The following is a 16,021-nucleotide window of genomic DNA, read 5'->3' as shown; positions in this document are numbered from 1 at the left end:
TAACTTACTGAGCAGTAATTGGAGAGTGTGGGACTCCTTTAATAGTAATGAAACATAAAGAAATAACAAATTTATGCCTGAAATAAAATATAGATACTGATCTTATTAATAATACTAACTCTGGATTGCACATTAGCAGTCACTGTTTTATATATGATACATTACCCTCCATTTGGCTTAGGTATGTCTTTGCCTCACACATGTACCTTGAGTATGTGTAATTTGATGTGATAAGAGGTTAGCTATTGAGTGAAAGATACATTACCCAGGAAGAAAAACAAAGCCTTTTGAGTTAGGGCAGGTTCCAGAGGCACAGAACAACATCCACTCCAAGTGCTAAGCATAGATGGCTGGGGAGAGCAGAAATGCACCAGGGCAGTGGAAATGGCTGTTACACCAAGGCATGACACCCTGACCAGGGCGTGCAAATTGCCCCGAAAGTAGAACACCAGTTTCATTAGAATGAGACCCGAAGCTATATCCCCAATACTGGCCAAAGCCACCTAGTGCTCAGACTGAGTCCTAGATGTGATGGTGACTCCTGACAGTGGTTACTCTTTAGATGGGGCTGTCTCTAAAATGTCTAAAGACTTTGACTGAAAATAATAGTGTGTTTGTATAGAGATATAAAATGTAATTAATTTTTTTTAGAAGTGCTCACAGTTTTAGCTGATAGTAGTATTTTATCTTTTTACTCTGTAAACAGAGTAAAAAGGTTCTGGAAATCTTTCACAGAGTACGAAATGGTGACTTTGCTTGTAGAGCCATCAGAGCAATTAGGACTGTCTAAATTAGATCCTTAACTAGAGATTGTTCCTCCTAGGTGGATAGCATTTTTATGGTTTTAGGTCATATAAATTACAGAATATCCATCTCTTTTCTTGGGCAACTGTTTCTGGCTGTTGTCTACTAATTACAGGTATTTTATTTTCTAGTTTCACTTTAATAAATTAATTCCCTTTCAGTTTTAATGCAGAAATTGAAATTCTTCAGTTGTAAAGGCTATATTTGATATCCTCATAAATGATTATTCTCTGTATATAAGAAACTCCATGATACATAATTTGGTTAAAATGATGTCTAAAAATATGTGCATTTGTTTTTTAATACCTCTCTTACTGGTTACGTATAGTATGGTTGGAGTCTGGAATACAGTTTTACTGTTGAAGGTGCCTGTATTCACTTCCTAGGGCTACTGTAACAAAATACCATAAATTAGGTGGTTTGAAACAACATAAGTTTATTCTCTCACAGTCCAGGCCAGAAATCCAAACCCAAGGTGTTAACAGACCATACTTCCTCTGAAGCCTCTAGGGAGGATCATTCTTTGGCATTCTGTGGCTTGTGGCAGCATAGCTTCAGTCTCCGCCTCCATCTTCACATGGTGTTCCCCCGTGTGTCTCTGTGTCTTCTCTCCCTTTGTAAGGGCACCAGTCATATTGAATTAAGGGACTACCCTACTCCAGTATGACCTCATTTTAACTAATGACATCTTCGATGACCCTATCTCCAAAGGTTATAATCTGAAGTCCTGGGGGTTAGAACTTTAACATATCTTTTTAGGTGACCTACTTCAGCCTGTAATGGTGCCTAAGGCTGATTGTCTTTTGTTTTCTTTTAGAGGTAATGGCTTTTTAAATAGGGTTATTTAGATTGGAGTGAGATGGATTTATCAGATCATCAGTACCTCTGTAAAAGATGGTGGAAGTACTCTCTTTCTGTGGGTGATAAATGGCAATCATTCTCTAAAATTGATGCAGTGCAAGGATTTAAGGATCAACTCTGAAAGGCACTGTCATATGTGTTGGAGGTATAAGGCTTGATAAGACATGGTTCTTTTCTAAGAGAAGTTACCGTTTACTGACGTAATTCCCAACTTTACTCCCAGAATAAACCTAAACGAAGTATCACTGATGGGACTATCTTTAGATGATTTTTATTTGCAAGTATAAATAGCTAAATCATTTCAAGAATATCAAGAGTTAATGTAGGAATCGTTTTTTATATAATCGTGATCTCTGGTACATCCTTTTTTATGTTCAAGCAAGTGTTCTCATTCTCAGAATATGCGGTTTAAGATTTCCCCAAGTTTTTAGCATCATTGTCCCCTGTCTTTATGCTTTATATATATGGTGGTTATGGGGCCCCTTTCTTGGTGGGTCTCTGGAGATCAAATTTTTGGATTCTTACTAGAAACAATAGTAAATTAGTTTTATTTTATGCTTAATAAAGGTGATTGCTAAAAATCTCAATCTTCCAAAGCAGCTGATCTTCAAAGACAAAACACTGTGGCACTCCACTAGCCCACTATAGTTTATAGCTTAGACTATATGTTGTATGGTTATCTCCAGAGAGCTCACTGTGCTTTGCACTCACATGGTCCATGAAAGGATAGAAAAGGAGCCAAAGATATTTTACCAGTTTGATTGGGAAACCTCTTGAGAGACAGTTCTGAGACATTGTTTTCCTTGAAGCATTCACTGAGTCAGGAGGATTGTGATTTTATCTAAGGATTCTAGTCTCAATCCATAATTCTTTCAAGCCATATACATGTATTTTGGTGGGGAGGCATATCTTTAATGATAGTTAAGAGGTTTTTTTCAGACAAAAACTCTTTTGAGTTATGATTTCCATTCTGATGTTAAATTGACATTAGTGACCAGCTCATCCTGATTCCAATGGGATTATATTATCACATGAATGGTTTTTTATTTACAATGCTTTGATTAGGTTAATCTTGCTCACAGCATTGTCCTTACAGATATGGGAGCATAAACTCTGGGCATCTACCTTGGAATATAGTCTTGTTCTTCTGGTTGCCATTCTTCCAAGAAAAATACACTGAGTGTAGGGAAGGTCAAGAGACTGACTACTGCAGTGTCGTTCACGGAAGAGGGTTGCATAGATTTCATTTGAAAACAGGTTAACAACTTAGGTTCCATTATACCGGGGCGCCTGGGTGGCTCAGTCGTTGGGTGTCTGCCTTCGTCTCAGGTCATGATCCCGGGGTCCTGGGATTGGGCCCCGCATCGGGCTCCCTGCTCGGCGGGAAGCCTGCTTCTCCCTCTCCCACTCCCCCTGCTTGTGTTCCTGCTCTCTCTCTCTCTCTCTGTCAAATAAATAAAATCTTAAAAAAAAAAAAAACAACTTAGATTCCATTATTCTGCAGAAATGAAGGTGGGATCAAGAAAAGGTGGGAGAAGCATGGTAGAGAGAGAAGAAGGGAGCTAGCATTTGATTCTCAACTAGGGTAGGTGATTTAAAGATTTTAGTCTTTTAAATGGTTAATCCCAAATCTTGGTATATTTTTAATATGCCAGCTCTCCAAACCTTAATATCTGTTAGGCATACATGAGAGAAAGTGGTTTTCTTATATTGATATTTTTACTGACTCCTAATTTGCAAATGGGTTTATTATAGAAAATTCAGACTTATTATTAGGAAATCCTCTAATGGTGATGGTGTTAGATATCTGAAGAATCTTTATGTATGTTTTTTATGAATTCATTTTATGTCCCATTCCCTAAGGAGTTTTTACGAGTTGCAAGGCCTCATTGTGCTTTCTCTGAATGTACTTGTTTTTGAAAACCTTAGTTTAGGGGTGCCTGGGTGGCTCAGTCAGTTAAGGGTCCTGGACTCGACTCCCGCATCAGGCTCCTTGCTCAGTGGGGAGCCTACTTCTCCTTCTCCCTCTGCAGCTCCCCCTGCTTGTTCTCTCTCTCCTCTCTCTCTCTCACAAATAAATAAATCTTTAAAAGAAAGTAAGAGAGAGAGAGAGAGAGAGAAAATTCTTCCTTGAGTCAGAAAATAAGGTCACAGTGAAAATTGGATATTGTTCCTGTATACTTTCCTGGTCTGAGAATAATCATAACTACTGTCTTAAAGCACAGACTCATTCCAAAAAAATCTTTCTGTCGTGGTTATTTGACTCTTCCAAACTGAAGTTAAGACAAATCTTTACTTGATTTAAAGGGGCTTATTTTTTTGAAGTTTATCAAAATCTATGGGTACCAAGATATTTGTGTTTATTCTGCAGCTGTCTTACAATTTTTTTGATCTTCTGTGCAACATCTTTTATATCTCCAGGCAGCAGGAAAGGATAAATTCACAGAGGGAAGAGATAGAAAGACAACGGAAAATGTTAGCGAAACGGAAACCTCCTGCCATGGGACAGGCCCCTCCAGCAACCAATGAGCAGAAACAGAGGAAAAGCAAGACCAACGGAGCTGAAAATGAAACGTATGTTCTTTATTCACGTGAACTGTGAGGTACCACACTCTCCCCCAAAATACTGATATCCTGTTAAGTGCCACTGGACAAAATGTTAAATTATGGGGATTTCTAGAGCATTAGCTTTCTTTTTAGTTACATTAATGGATTTACTCACAACTTATATATAAAAACCATGTAAAATTAATTCATTTTCTTAGTCCTGATCTTATTTAGGTATTTTCAAATGAGCGAGAGAAATAATGTCACTTAATTGGCGTCATGGTCTTTGGCCACTCTTGTAACAAATGTAATGTCATCATGGTAGTCAAATGATATAGTTGCTTATGTATGGTTCTGGGTTATGGTGCATTGGTACCATCTTTTGGGGATTACCTGTATGTTACTATATATTACTTATTTAAGATACGTGTTTTGCCTTTATGTTTTCATATCAGTTCTCAAAAACATATTAACCCATAATCCACCTCAAGTATAATGATATTTGTTCTATACCTTTGTTAAAAGCCCATGACATCCCATTCCAGTGAGAAAGATGGCTTAACTTAATGCCAGTACTCACTCCATACATACCTGATGTGTTGGGGAGCCTTTTCCTTGACATTGATTTAATAAATCTGTGTTAAATGCTTATTATACACTTGGCCCTGTTCTAGAGACTGGGGATACAGAGCTAAAGGATACAGCCCCAGCCTTAGGAGCTCACAGTTTATTTAGGGGAAATGAACAGATGAATAAACTAATAATTACATTGAGTATAGTGATAAAAATACACACAGTGAATAAGCTTGGGAAACATCTTCATTCTTATAAATACATATTTTATTTATTTATTTAAAGATTTTATTTATTTATTTGACAGAGAGAGACACAGCGAGAGCAGGAACACAAGCAGGGGGAGTGGGAGAGGGAGAAGCAGGTCTCCCGCTGAGCAGGGAGCCCGATGTGGGACTCGATCCCAGGTCCCTGGGATCATGACCTGAGCCAAAGGCAGACGCTTAACGACTGAGCCACCCAGACGCCCATAAATAAATATTTTAAAACTGGATTCTAAATTTGAAATATTTCCTTTCAGAAAGTCCAAGTAGGAGCCCAGATTTGAAAGTTTCTGGGCACATGTTGTACACATTAATCTGATCATTGTCTTCTTTTGCTATCACTCCCATATTTATTTTGTGAAGGGACTCTCCCTCCAGTATTACTTGAAAATTATCAAATGCTAGTGTATAAGACCATTGGCTTAGGAGTAGTAGAAGGCATAGGCTGTTCCCTAGCCACAGAACAATAATTAGAATTCAGTCCAGGCCAGTAGTATGTCAGTGAGCAGTTGCCATCTGGAGCCCTGTGTCAGATCCGAGCTGGAAGGCTTTCAGTCCAGTTTTTAATTAGAGTATCTATAACTTGGCTCATTCCTTTGGCCAGAAGCCAAAAACATTCCTCTGGAGGCTTAGAGTGAGTCACATTATCATTCCTGGTATTGAACCTATTTTAGGCAGGGATAGTCCCTAGCTATGATCTTTCATTTCTCTCTTTTTTACTGGTGTGATATGGATTAATGGATGTTAAGTATGTCTGTCACTGTGAAGAGACAGGTGTAACAGCCCTAGTGGATACATTTCTTCTTATTATTCTTTTTATTTTATTTTATTATTTTTTAATTTATTTGCAAGAGAAAGAATGAGAGACAGCGTGAGAGGGAGGTGGGTCAGAGGGAGAAGCAGACTCCTCGCCGAGCAGGGAGCCCGATGCGGGACTCAGACCTCAAAGACTGTTTTGTAGCCCTACCTGGTTGATGGGATAGCTGTTTCTTCTTTCTCCGGCTGTTTAGAATATGTCTAAATAATGATATCTGAAACTTAGAAGTATATGTGTGTACTTCTAGAGTGTGAAGAGAATGAAGTTGGAGGAGTAAGCTGTCACTTCTTAAAGGCTTATTTTTTTTTTTTAAGATTTTATTTATCTGAGAGAGAGAGCATGAGAGGGGGGAGGGTCAGAGGGAGAAGCAGACTCCCTGGTGAGCCGGGAGCCCGATGTGGGACTCGATCCCGGGACTCCAGAATCGTGACCTGAGCTGAAGGCAGTTGCTTAACCAACTGAGCCACCCAGGCGCCCTTAAAGGCTCATTCTTACAACGTAAGGGTTCAATTGGGGTAGGTGGAACAGTGATCACCCACCAAGTCAGCCCTTTGAGAATTGTGTTTAAATACCTTCTTACAATTTATGGATTATTTCACATTCTCATTTAATAGGCACAGCAGCTTTGTTAGATGGGGATCATTGCTTGCTGCATTTTTAAGAAACTAAGACTTAAGTTAAAGTTGATTGTCCAAGGTCACATGGCCAGTGGCCTGAGTTGCACTTCGAACCCTAGACCTCAGACTCCAAATCCTGGACTCTTCCACTCTGTCATTCTTCTCCTTGTTGTTATAGTAGCAGAGTCTTAAGAGTTATCAGAAATAATCAAATCCATTGGCTTATTATTTGCCCTTCAAAAAAACCCCAAAAACCTAGGCATATAATTTTTGGCTACCTCTCCCAGTGGATTTTCATCTGAGATTGTATGGACAAAACTCATTTCATAAATAACATAAAAATACAGCTCATTTATTTTCTCATTTTTTACAAATTAGTCTTCTGGCTTTGCAGTCCTTTCTTCATGTCATATCTGATAAATCACAGAAGTTTTCTCTTGTCAAAGGATTGCAAGATAATCTGTCTCAGTTATTTTAACAGAGAGACTGAATATACTGTACAACATGCTTTGGCATTTGTCTTTATTATAGACACACTACGATGTCACATAATTTACTGGGATTTCTACCATTATCTTCCAGGTTAACATTAGCAGAATACCATGAACAAGAAGAAATCTTCAAACTTAGATTAGGTCATCTTAAAAAGGTAAGTGTAATGAGAAAAATATGGAGAAATCAGTTTACATGTGGTATTGGAACAGATGTCATGGTTTGATATACCTGCAGAAATCTTGAGTAGTTGTGTTCACTATCACATCTTGTATTTAATTTTTTATTTTTTTGAGATTTTCTTTGTTTGTTTTAGAGAGAGTGCGTGCACAAGCGGGGGGAGGAGCTGAAAGAGAGAGAATCTCAGGGAGACTCCCTGCTGAGCGTGGAGCCCGACTCGGGCTCAATCTCAGGATCCTGAGATCATGACCTGAGCCGAAATCAAGAGGCAGAGGCTCAACCTGCTAAGCCACCCAGGCATACCCACCCCTCTTGTATTTCTAATGATGAAATGACTTTCAATTTTTGAGCCAACTCCAGCCACCCAGTGGGAGCACTTTTTCAACCAATGATATACCAATAGATAATTCTGTATATGTCATAAAGCTTCATAAGTGTTATCCTTATAATAAACATTAAATATACAATATGAGTAGGTGGTTCAGATTTGATATGAAAACTCTTAGGATATTTTATTTATTTATTTTAAAAGATTTTTTTGAGAGAGAGAGTGCATGTGCACATGCGCTCACGAGAGAGAGAGAACACAAGCAGGGGGAGCGGCAGCTCTAGGGAGAAGGAGAAGCAGACTCCCCGCTGAGCAGGGAGCCTGACACAGGACTCAGTCCCAGGACCCTGGGATCATGACCTGAGCTGAAGGCAGATGCTTAACCAACTGAGCCACCCAGGCACTTAAAAACCCTTAGGATATTTTAAATCGCATAGTAGCTCTTAACCTCTTGCCAGTTTAGACTAGCTAAGAATAGAAGGTCTTGTACAAGCCATACTGTAACACAGAGGCACCCACATAAAAATTGTTGACAGTGTTCACAGAGGCATCTTGGATGTAGATTGCTCATCTAACAGCCCATACATTTTTGGTAGATGCTATTTATGGTAATGATGGTCAGTAAGCATTTAATAAACTGCTGTTGGTGTGTGTGTGTTTTTCCCCACTGGGTTCTCAGATCTTGTTAAATCAGTGGAACTTAAGGCACCAAGCATGATCCATACTTACAGAGCAGAACCAGATAGAGAATCTGATTTTTCTTTTAAAAAAAAAAAAAAAAAATGTGTGTGCCTATATGTAAAAACAGAGAACATTTCTGGAAATTTACACAAAACACTTAGAAACAGTTACATATGGGGAATGGGCATAATAGGAGGACTCAAGAGCAGAGGCCTTTTTTCTTACTTGTGTACTCCTTTGTATGGTTTGAATTTTTTTTATTATTTGCTGTGGGCTTGTTTTTTATGGTTATCTTAAATTTTTCAATTTGAAAGAAACATTTTCCTTTAGTTTTTCAAAAGAGAAATGTCTGCTGTTTTTGAAATGAGATTCTGAAAAAGTGGTGTCCTCTGTTCTGAGCTATTTCTTTCCTTTTCACTTTAGGAAGAAGCAGAGATCCAGGCAGAGCTGGAAAGGCTAGAAAGGGTTAGAAATCTACATATCAGGGAACTAAAAAGGATACATAATGAAGATAATTCACAGTAAGCAACTTGGGGGTATGTTGGGTTGGAGATTGCTGAACACTTTCTGACATGAATGATCAAGAATGATGTTTCTGCTTATTATAAATTGGGTAAATGATTCCACAGTGTATTTAGCTCTATTGCAAGGTTATAATACAGGTTTGTGAACACAACTATGATGTGCTTTAGTTTAAATATATGTAAATATATTAGATTTATATGTTAATATCTATACATGTATTATAGCACTTTTACACAAGTAGAGGTCACTAAAACAATATAGCTTTGTGGTTGTACGTAGTTGGGATACACTGTATTTTCAGATTCCTGCAGAACCTTGCTAAAGGGAAGCATAGGTGACAGTGTGGTGTTGTGGAATGATACCGGCTTGAGATAGCCCTGGTTTTGGAATGACCTTTAAGGGCAATTTGGGTGTTGAGATTTTAAACAAGACTCTGTTAAGTTTGGCGCATTAATTGTAGATGAATGCCCACCTTTGTTTATAAGTCATTTAAAGGATAACAACTGAAAAGTAGATTAAAGTGGGAAGTAGCTTCAGTCCAGAATCTGTTCCTTCCCATGTTTTTCTGACTCTGAACCATCAATTTTTTGGACATAGCTGTAGCTTGTGTATTTTTGTTTGGCCAGTGTGAGCCATGGACTTTTCCTTTCTGTGAAGTGTCAGGCACAGCAGTTCCCATGACTGAGCTGTGTGTGTGTGTCAGGCACAGTGCCTCGTGCCCTGATGCTGTCAGCTCATTTTCACAGTAGCCCAGTGAAACTCAAGTCAGCCTCACCAGGGACCCGTACCTGTGTGACTGAACAGCTCCAGAGCTGACTGCCACACGGTCATGTTGCCTCCCTCTGCAGGCATGTCAGTGTCTCAAAATGAAAATAATTTCTGGATTAATAATGGGGCTATTTAAGATCTGGAATTAGGTAGAAATATTTGTGAAGTTGCTTTTGCCAGCATCTCTCCTTTCTTTGTCTTACTGTTAGAAAACAACACAGGGTAGAATCCTCTGTGGGGAAAACAGTCACATCATGAAACTGTCTTAAAGAGAGAACATGAATGCGCATAGAACATATGACTTCCTTAATAATCAGATCCATTTTTAAGGCCCTGGGAAATATCTTGGAACTTTATTATATTAGTTTGGGAATGGTGGGAATACTTTGGAGGAAGTGGGTAGCACAGTTTGAAAATCCCTGATTTGGTGGAGTCTGTACCCCCCTCACCTTATAGCAAGTGGATAGTGTTGGGAGTTGCACAGCTACCTTTCAGAAGGGGAGGAAGGTCAACAAAGGTTACAGGTCCAGTTGTGGCTACGCTGAGGCTGGCACCTGTGGCTTATGGTTCTCTCCAGCCAGTGCTGTTCATTGTCATTGGGCCGCCTCCTCGAACGTGTATAGCATGTGAGGTATTCTGGGAATTTTGCCAGCAGGGAAGATTGTGTAGTCCTTACACTCAGGATGTTCTGTATTTTCTGTTTCCACAGATTTAAAGATCATCCAACGCTAAATGACAGATATTTGTTGTTACATCTTTTGGGTAGAGGAGGTTTCAGTGAAGTTTACAAGGTAAGTGTAAGAACCTCGGTACAAAGACTAAGCATTGAATTCTTGGTTTTTACCAACTTGGAGGACGTTAAGAATAGTGATAATTGTGGGTTGATACCTATTTGTTGAAATTCAGAAACTCTAAGAACCTGTATCTTTAGAAGAACTGCTTCCAGGAAACTTCAGTGACTAAGGCAGGATACAGTAGTTTGCCGTATTTTCAAGTTTGAAAAATAAAAAAACAGGAAGGAAAAACACTTCTTTTTGGGTAGTGAAACTGCAGTGATTTTTATTCTGGTTCTATACTTTGTGCCTCACTTACATTTGTTAGAAATAAGTATGTGTTACTTTTATTTTTATAAAATTTTTTAACAAAATAGATGTGTTGAAGTTAATTCTTACTTGAAAACTTGCTTTTTGTTTTTAAAATGTTCTCGTCTTCTAAGTCTGAGTGTTTAGTAACTCTGGCATTCCGAAGGAGCATCCTGGCTTCGGCCAGGCCGGTGAAGTTCAGACCACTGTGCCTCCAGTTGGTCAGTTGTACTAAATGAGAAATTCAGCTGGTTTTCAGGATAGCTGCAGATCCACCGGTCACCACCTCCTTCAGTTTCTAGGTGTTTCTGGCACCAGGCTTTTACATGCAGAATCCGTTTATTAAATGGTCTTTACTACATGGCCCTGCGAAGTCCCTCTTCCTGAGGTGCGACCTTCACTGTTGGGATTTACATTATGCCCTATGAATTTATATATGGGAAATCTTTTGGACAAAATAATTAATTTTCATTTCAGGTAAAAACTAGTTCTATCCCGCATCTTTTTTTTAATTTTATTTATTTGAGAGAGAGAGCACAAGCAGAGGCAGAGGTAGAAGCAGACTCCCCACTGAGCAAGGATTCTGATAGTGGGCTCAATCCCAGGACCCTGGGATCATGACCTGAACCAAAGGCAGACACTTAACTGACTGAGCCACCCAGGCGCCCCATCCCCCACCTTTTATTGTTATAAAAAATAACTATATTTTCCAAAACCGTTAGTGCCTGTGTGTGTGTGTGTGTATTTTTTTAACTGAAGTGTAGTTGGCACACGATGTTATATTAGTTTCAGGTGTACAACATAATGATTCAACAGTTTTCCTTTTTTTAATGTTTATTTTTTACTGTGGTGATATATACATAAAAATTGGCCATTTTAACCATTTTAAGTGTACAGTTCAGTTGCATTAAGTATATTCATAATGTGCAGCTACCATCACTAACCACTTCCAGAACTAGAATATTATTTTTAATGTACTGTTGGGCTTGATTTTCTAGTTTATTGTATTTTGTTACCTATGTTTGTAAGTGGGACTGGTCCATAGTTAACTTTTGTGTGTAGGCAGCATTGTCTAGCTTCTGTGTCCTAGCTTATCCAGAATAAGTTGTGCCTACATACACATTTTTCCCCCATGCCCTGGAGTGCATTGTATAGGAATTGTTGGCTCCTTGAAAGTTAGAGCAGACTCAGAATCCTATGGGGGATTGTCATACAGGAAAACTTTTTGACCACCTTTTTAAGTTCCTTCTACAACTATTGATTTATTCACATTTTCTCCCCCTACTTCTCCGTCTCTTTTGATAATTTAATTTTTTTGGAAAATCTTCTATTTCACCTAATTTAAAAATATCCATACTTTAGTTATTTCTCTTTTTTTTAACGAAATGTTTATTTTTGTATCTCGACTGATAGGTCAGAGAGATTAGTCAGTGTTTTTTTTTTTCCCTCTAAGAATCAACTTTTTATCTTGTTTTTTTTCCCTCTAAGAATCAACTTTTTATCCTGTTGATCAAGTCTACTGTTTAATTTGGGTTTTTCTTTTCATTAACTTTTGCTTTTAGTCTTTCCTTCCTTTTACTTTGTTGGTTTTTGTTTTCATTCTTGAATCATACACTTAGTTTATTTTTTATTTTTGATAAACTTTTCAACTGTGGGGAAAAAAAAACAAAATTTACCATCATTAACCATTTTTAAATGTACAGTTCAGTAGCATTAGGTATGTTTATGTTGTTGTGAAACAGATCTCCAGAACTTTCTCTGAAACTTTACCCTCATTAATCATCAACAGCTCTCCCGTTGCCCTCCCATAGCCCCTGCAAACCACTGTTCTGCTTTCCATTTCTATGAATTAAACTACTGTCAGATACCTGTATAAGTGAAATCACAGTAGTCTCTTAGTGACTGGCTCAGTTCACTTAGCATAATGTTCTCAGAGTTCATCCATGTTGAAGCTTGTGATAGGATGTCCTTCTTTTAAGGTTGAATAACATTCCATTGTATGCACACGCTTCGTTTGCTTTCTCTATTTATCTGGCGGTGGGCACTGGGGCTGCTTCCTCTTCTCGTCTGTTGTGAATAGCGCTGCTTTGAACACGTGTGTGTGGAGATCTCTTGGAGACCTTGCTTTTAATTCTTTTGGCTATAAACCCACAAGTGAGACAGCTCCTTTTTTAAAACATCAGAATCTGTTCTTGGTGCTTCCCAGTTGCTAGTTAGTGATTTCTTCATCCTGTTTTTTTTTTTTTCCCTAGTGTGTTCCTTAAACCTTTTAACATTCCTGAAATGTAGGTACTTCGTCCAGCGTTGTGTACATTCCATGTAGTTCTTCTTCTGCCTTTCTCCACTCTCCAGAGGCCCTTCTTAAAAACCAGTGGTGGATCATAGTGTCTTGGATTCAGAAATACAGTGTGGTAGGTAGAGAAAAAGACACTTATATATCATTAGTGCTCTTATAAATTAGGTGCTATTTGATCTGGCTTTTAATGGCTTGGAATGGTTCTCTACTGTAAAGCCAAGATGGTATACAAGCTTGTAGGTAGATTTTAGAGTCTGTAAGAATTTCCATTTCTGTGAAATAAGATATTCTGTTTGAATTGTGTGGTTTCTATATTTTAAAAACTACTGGTTTAAATTTAGTATAAATTGGAAGTTTCTTTTATAAGCAGCCCTCTCTTGCATTTAGTGCTTTCCTAGAGGTAGCTTACAGTTTAAAAAATGTGTTGAACAGTAATCAGCAGTATTCATGGACTCTTCCTGTGCCTCTTACCTTCATCTGTTCATACAGTTGTGGAAACTGGCAGATGGGTGGTAATAGTGTTGGAACTCAAGTATTAAGTTTCTCATTTGAACTTTAAAAACCAAGAAAAACTATTCATTCCAAAAGAATTCCTCAGTAAATTCTTTTGTATAAGAGAAATTTCCTATTATATTAAAATACTACTCACTTTATCAAATTGTGATTTATACCCAGCATCTTCAAAAACCCACCTGTTTCCCTTCTTCCCTCTATGACACAGCACTACCTAAGCTGATGGAGGACTTGGCCAGTAGTAGCGGTCTTTGGGGAAAGTCTGTTCCTTTCTTTGGACAATGCTAGAGAAGTGACCTGGTGTGACTAACTTCAGACATTGTTGGGATCAAAAACTGCTTTTTATATACCCATCATATATGGATAGGACTGTTTTTTGTTTCTGTTTGTATTTTAATAAACATAGTATAACAAATTACGAGGTTATTTTCTAACAAACATAGTGAAAAGGAATATCTGGAGGGGTTATTTCTCACGGAGCAGGTAGTTTGTGTCCCCAGCATTTCAAAAGCGGCAGAACTTGCTAGGGAAGCATATGCCAAGTCCCAGTGTCAGCAGAGGGGTGAGATACAGCCCAGGGGAGCAGGTCCCCAGAGAGGGCGGGTGGTGTCCACCGAGAAACTGCTTGGAAGGGACTGGTAAGGCACAGGCTGGCTTGCTGCTTGTGGTGTCTGCTGGGTTGTTTTCTAAGCCCCTTGGTGCCAGTGCGTCTGGAGTCTTCTAAATTATCTGGTCACAAGTTTTAAGAAGATGGTTGTAACTCTGAAACAAGTACGTGATGTGTTGTCCTCCACGGCTGTTAGTATTTAATAATGCATTTTGGGTTTTGAGTACATCCATGTGTTAAATAGAAGCTTCAAATCCATTACTTGCCTGTGATTCTTGTTAGCTTTTATCAAGAATATAACTTATTCCTCTTCTTTGTAGGCATTTGATCTAACAGAACAAAGATATGTAGCTGTGAAAATTCACCAGTTAAATAAAAACTGGAGAGATGAGAAAAAGGAGAATTACCACAAGTAAGTGATGCCAGAGTGTGTGATTTGTCAGAATTCAGTAGTGGTGGCTGTAGCATGAGCCTGTGTTAACAGCGGTATGTATCTTGCTATGGGGATGTCCTTTACTCCTCCTAACTGTCCTAGCAGACTGAGTAACTGTTCCATCTTACTGATGAGCAAACTGAAACTGAACAGAATTCAAGTCATAGTTAAAAAATGGCTGAGCTGGTATTTAAATCTCGACTTCCCTCAATCCAAAACCCATGCTCTTTTACCTCCCTTTCCATTGTGTGTCTAACATTAGCTACAATAAACAGGCAGAGCCTCAGAAACCATCTTGCTTGTCTGTAGAGAGCAGATGATAGTGCCCTGGGGATCCTGGGGAGCTTGGGGCGGGACTTTTTTCTGCTGTTTCAGTCATTTCATCATGAAGGAGACAGTGGGGGGTATGTGGGGTGCCTCATTGGTGCCTATTTGACTCCTTCAGCTCCTCAGTGCCTCGCTCACCTCCCCCTCACGGTTTCCCCTCTGAGAATTCTCCGTGTTCAGTGTCCTGCTTACAGTGCTTGCCTGTCTTCTAAAAGCCGCTAGTGGCGATCCTCCGCCATATTTAGGGAGGGGGGTTGGAGAGTGACTTCTTTAGAAGGAATGATTATGACATGTACAGGTGTGAATTTCTTAGATCCACTAATATCAGGTTTTGCCCCCGAGCTTCAGAACGTAGTAGGAATTCATGGCTCATTTGGTTTGGAAGCCACGCATACTTAATTTGCTTTTAGGATCCCTCCATGGGCTTAATACCGTTTCCTTGTTATAGGTACAAGCCCTGAGTTAGAAATGCCCTAACCCTGAAGGGAGAAGACAGCCCCCCACCTTTTTTTTTTTTTAAGGTTTTGTTTACTTGACAGAGAGCACAAGCAGGGGGAGCGGCAGGGAGAGGGAGAAGCAGCTCCTCACTGAACAGGGAGCCCGAATGCGGGACTTGGTCCCAGGACCCTGGGATCATGACCTGAGCCAAAGGCAGACGCTTCCCAAGACAGCCCTTTTTGATATAAACAACCCACCTCCTTTCTATAAAAGCAGGTTTTTTTTTTTCTTATAAATAGTACTTTGGAGGGGAAAAAAGCAGTGGACTTTGAAGTAACCATTTTTTAATTGGCTGCTAAATCTCATTTCTACATCATCAACTAGTTCTTGGGGCATAGACCAGGGCAAGTCTTACTGTACCCTTGTTACTTATCGGGGGTCCAGGAACTCTTCTTTCTGCACAGATTGGCAGTGGCACTCAGCCCCGGAGAAGTGGGGGTTCCTGTGGCATTAAGGGAAGTAGGGCTTAGCAGAGGTAGGCAAAGGGATGATGTGTGGTTTATGCATGGCACCCTGCGTGTGTATCCTACGTGACAGGCAGCTGCAGTCCAGATGCTTCTGAGGAGCGGTTACATTATTAGAAGTGCATTCCAGTGACTTGGCGTGCAGGGACGAATGGCATGCCACAGTGAACGCCAGGAGCGCTACAGAGAAGGAAACCACATGTTGTTCTGACCAGTTATAAATGAGAAATGTCCCCATTACATTGAGACTCTCAGTACATAAGGGTGTTAGAACTATACATGCTTCTCTTTAAAAATGCTCTTCAGCTCTCCTTGGAGGCTGTTCTCTGTCTTACGTGTGCCTTG

At 39.3% G+C, this 16,021-nt stretch overlaps 1 protein-coding gene across 3 annotated transcripts in view; it reads left to right on the top strand.

Annotated features, from left to right (window-relative positions):
- Positions 1 to 16,021, top strand: part of TLK2 (tousled like kinase 2) — a 115,107-nt gene that overhangs the window by 81,064 nt on the left and 18,022 nt on the right. For all 3 annotated transcript variants that reach the window (XM_028087430.2, XM_028087431.2, XM_028087434.1), the window contains 5 exons: positions 4,087 to 4,239; positions 7,065 to 7,131; positions 8,587 to 8,684; positions 10,166 to 10,247; positions 14,275 to 14,366. In XM_028087430.2, coding sequence (XP_027943231.1) covers positions 4,087 to 4,239; positions 7,065 to 7,131; positions 8,587 to 8,684; positions 10,166 to 10,247; positions 14,275 to 14,366 — 492 coding nt within the window. The remainder of the gene's footprint in view (positions 1 to 4,086; positions 4,240 to 7,064; positions 7,132 to 8,586; positions 8,685 to 10,165; positions 10,248 to 14,274; positions 14,367 to 16,021) is intronic.

Source organism: Eumetopias jubatus, unplaced genomic scaffold, assembly GCF_037043125.1.
Source record: "Eumetopias jubatus isolate StellerSeaLion01/CBP00866 unplaced genomic scaffold, mEumJub1_p1.0 scaffold_10, whole genome shotgun sequence".
Lineage (NCBI taxonomy): Eukaryota > Metazoa > Chordata > Mammalia > Carnivora > Otariidae > Eumetopias > Eumetopias jubatus.
This window is presented reverse-complemented; position numbering and strand designations above follow the sequence as displayed.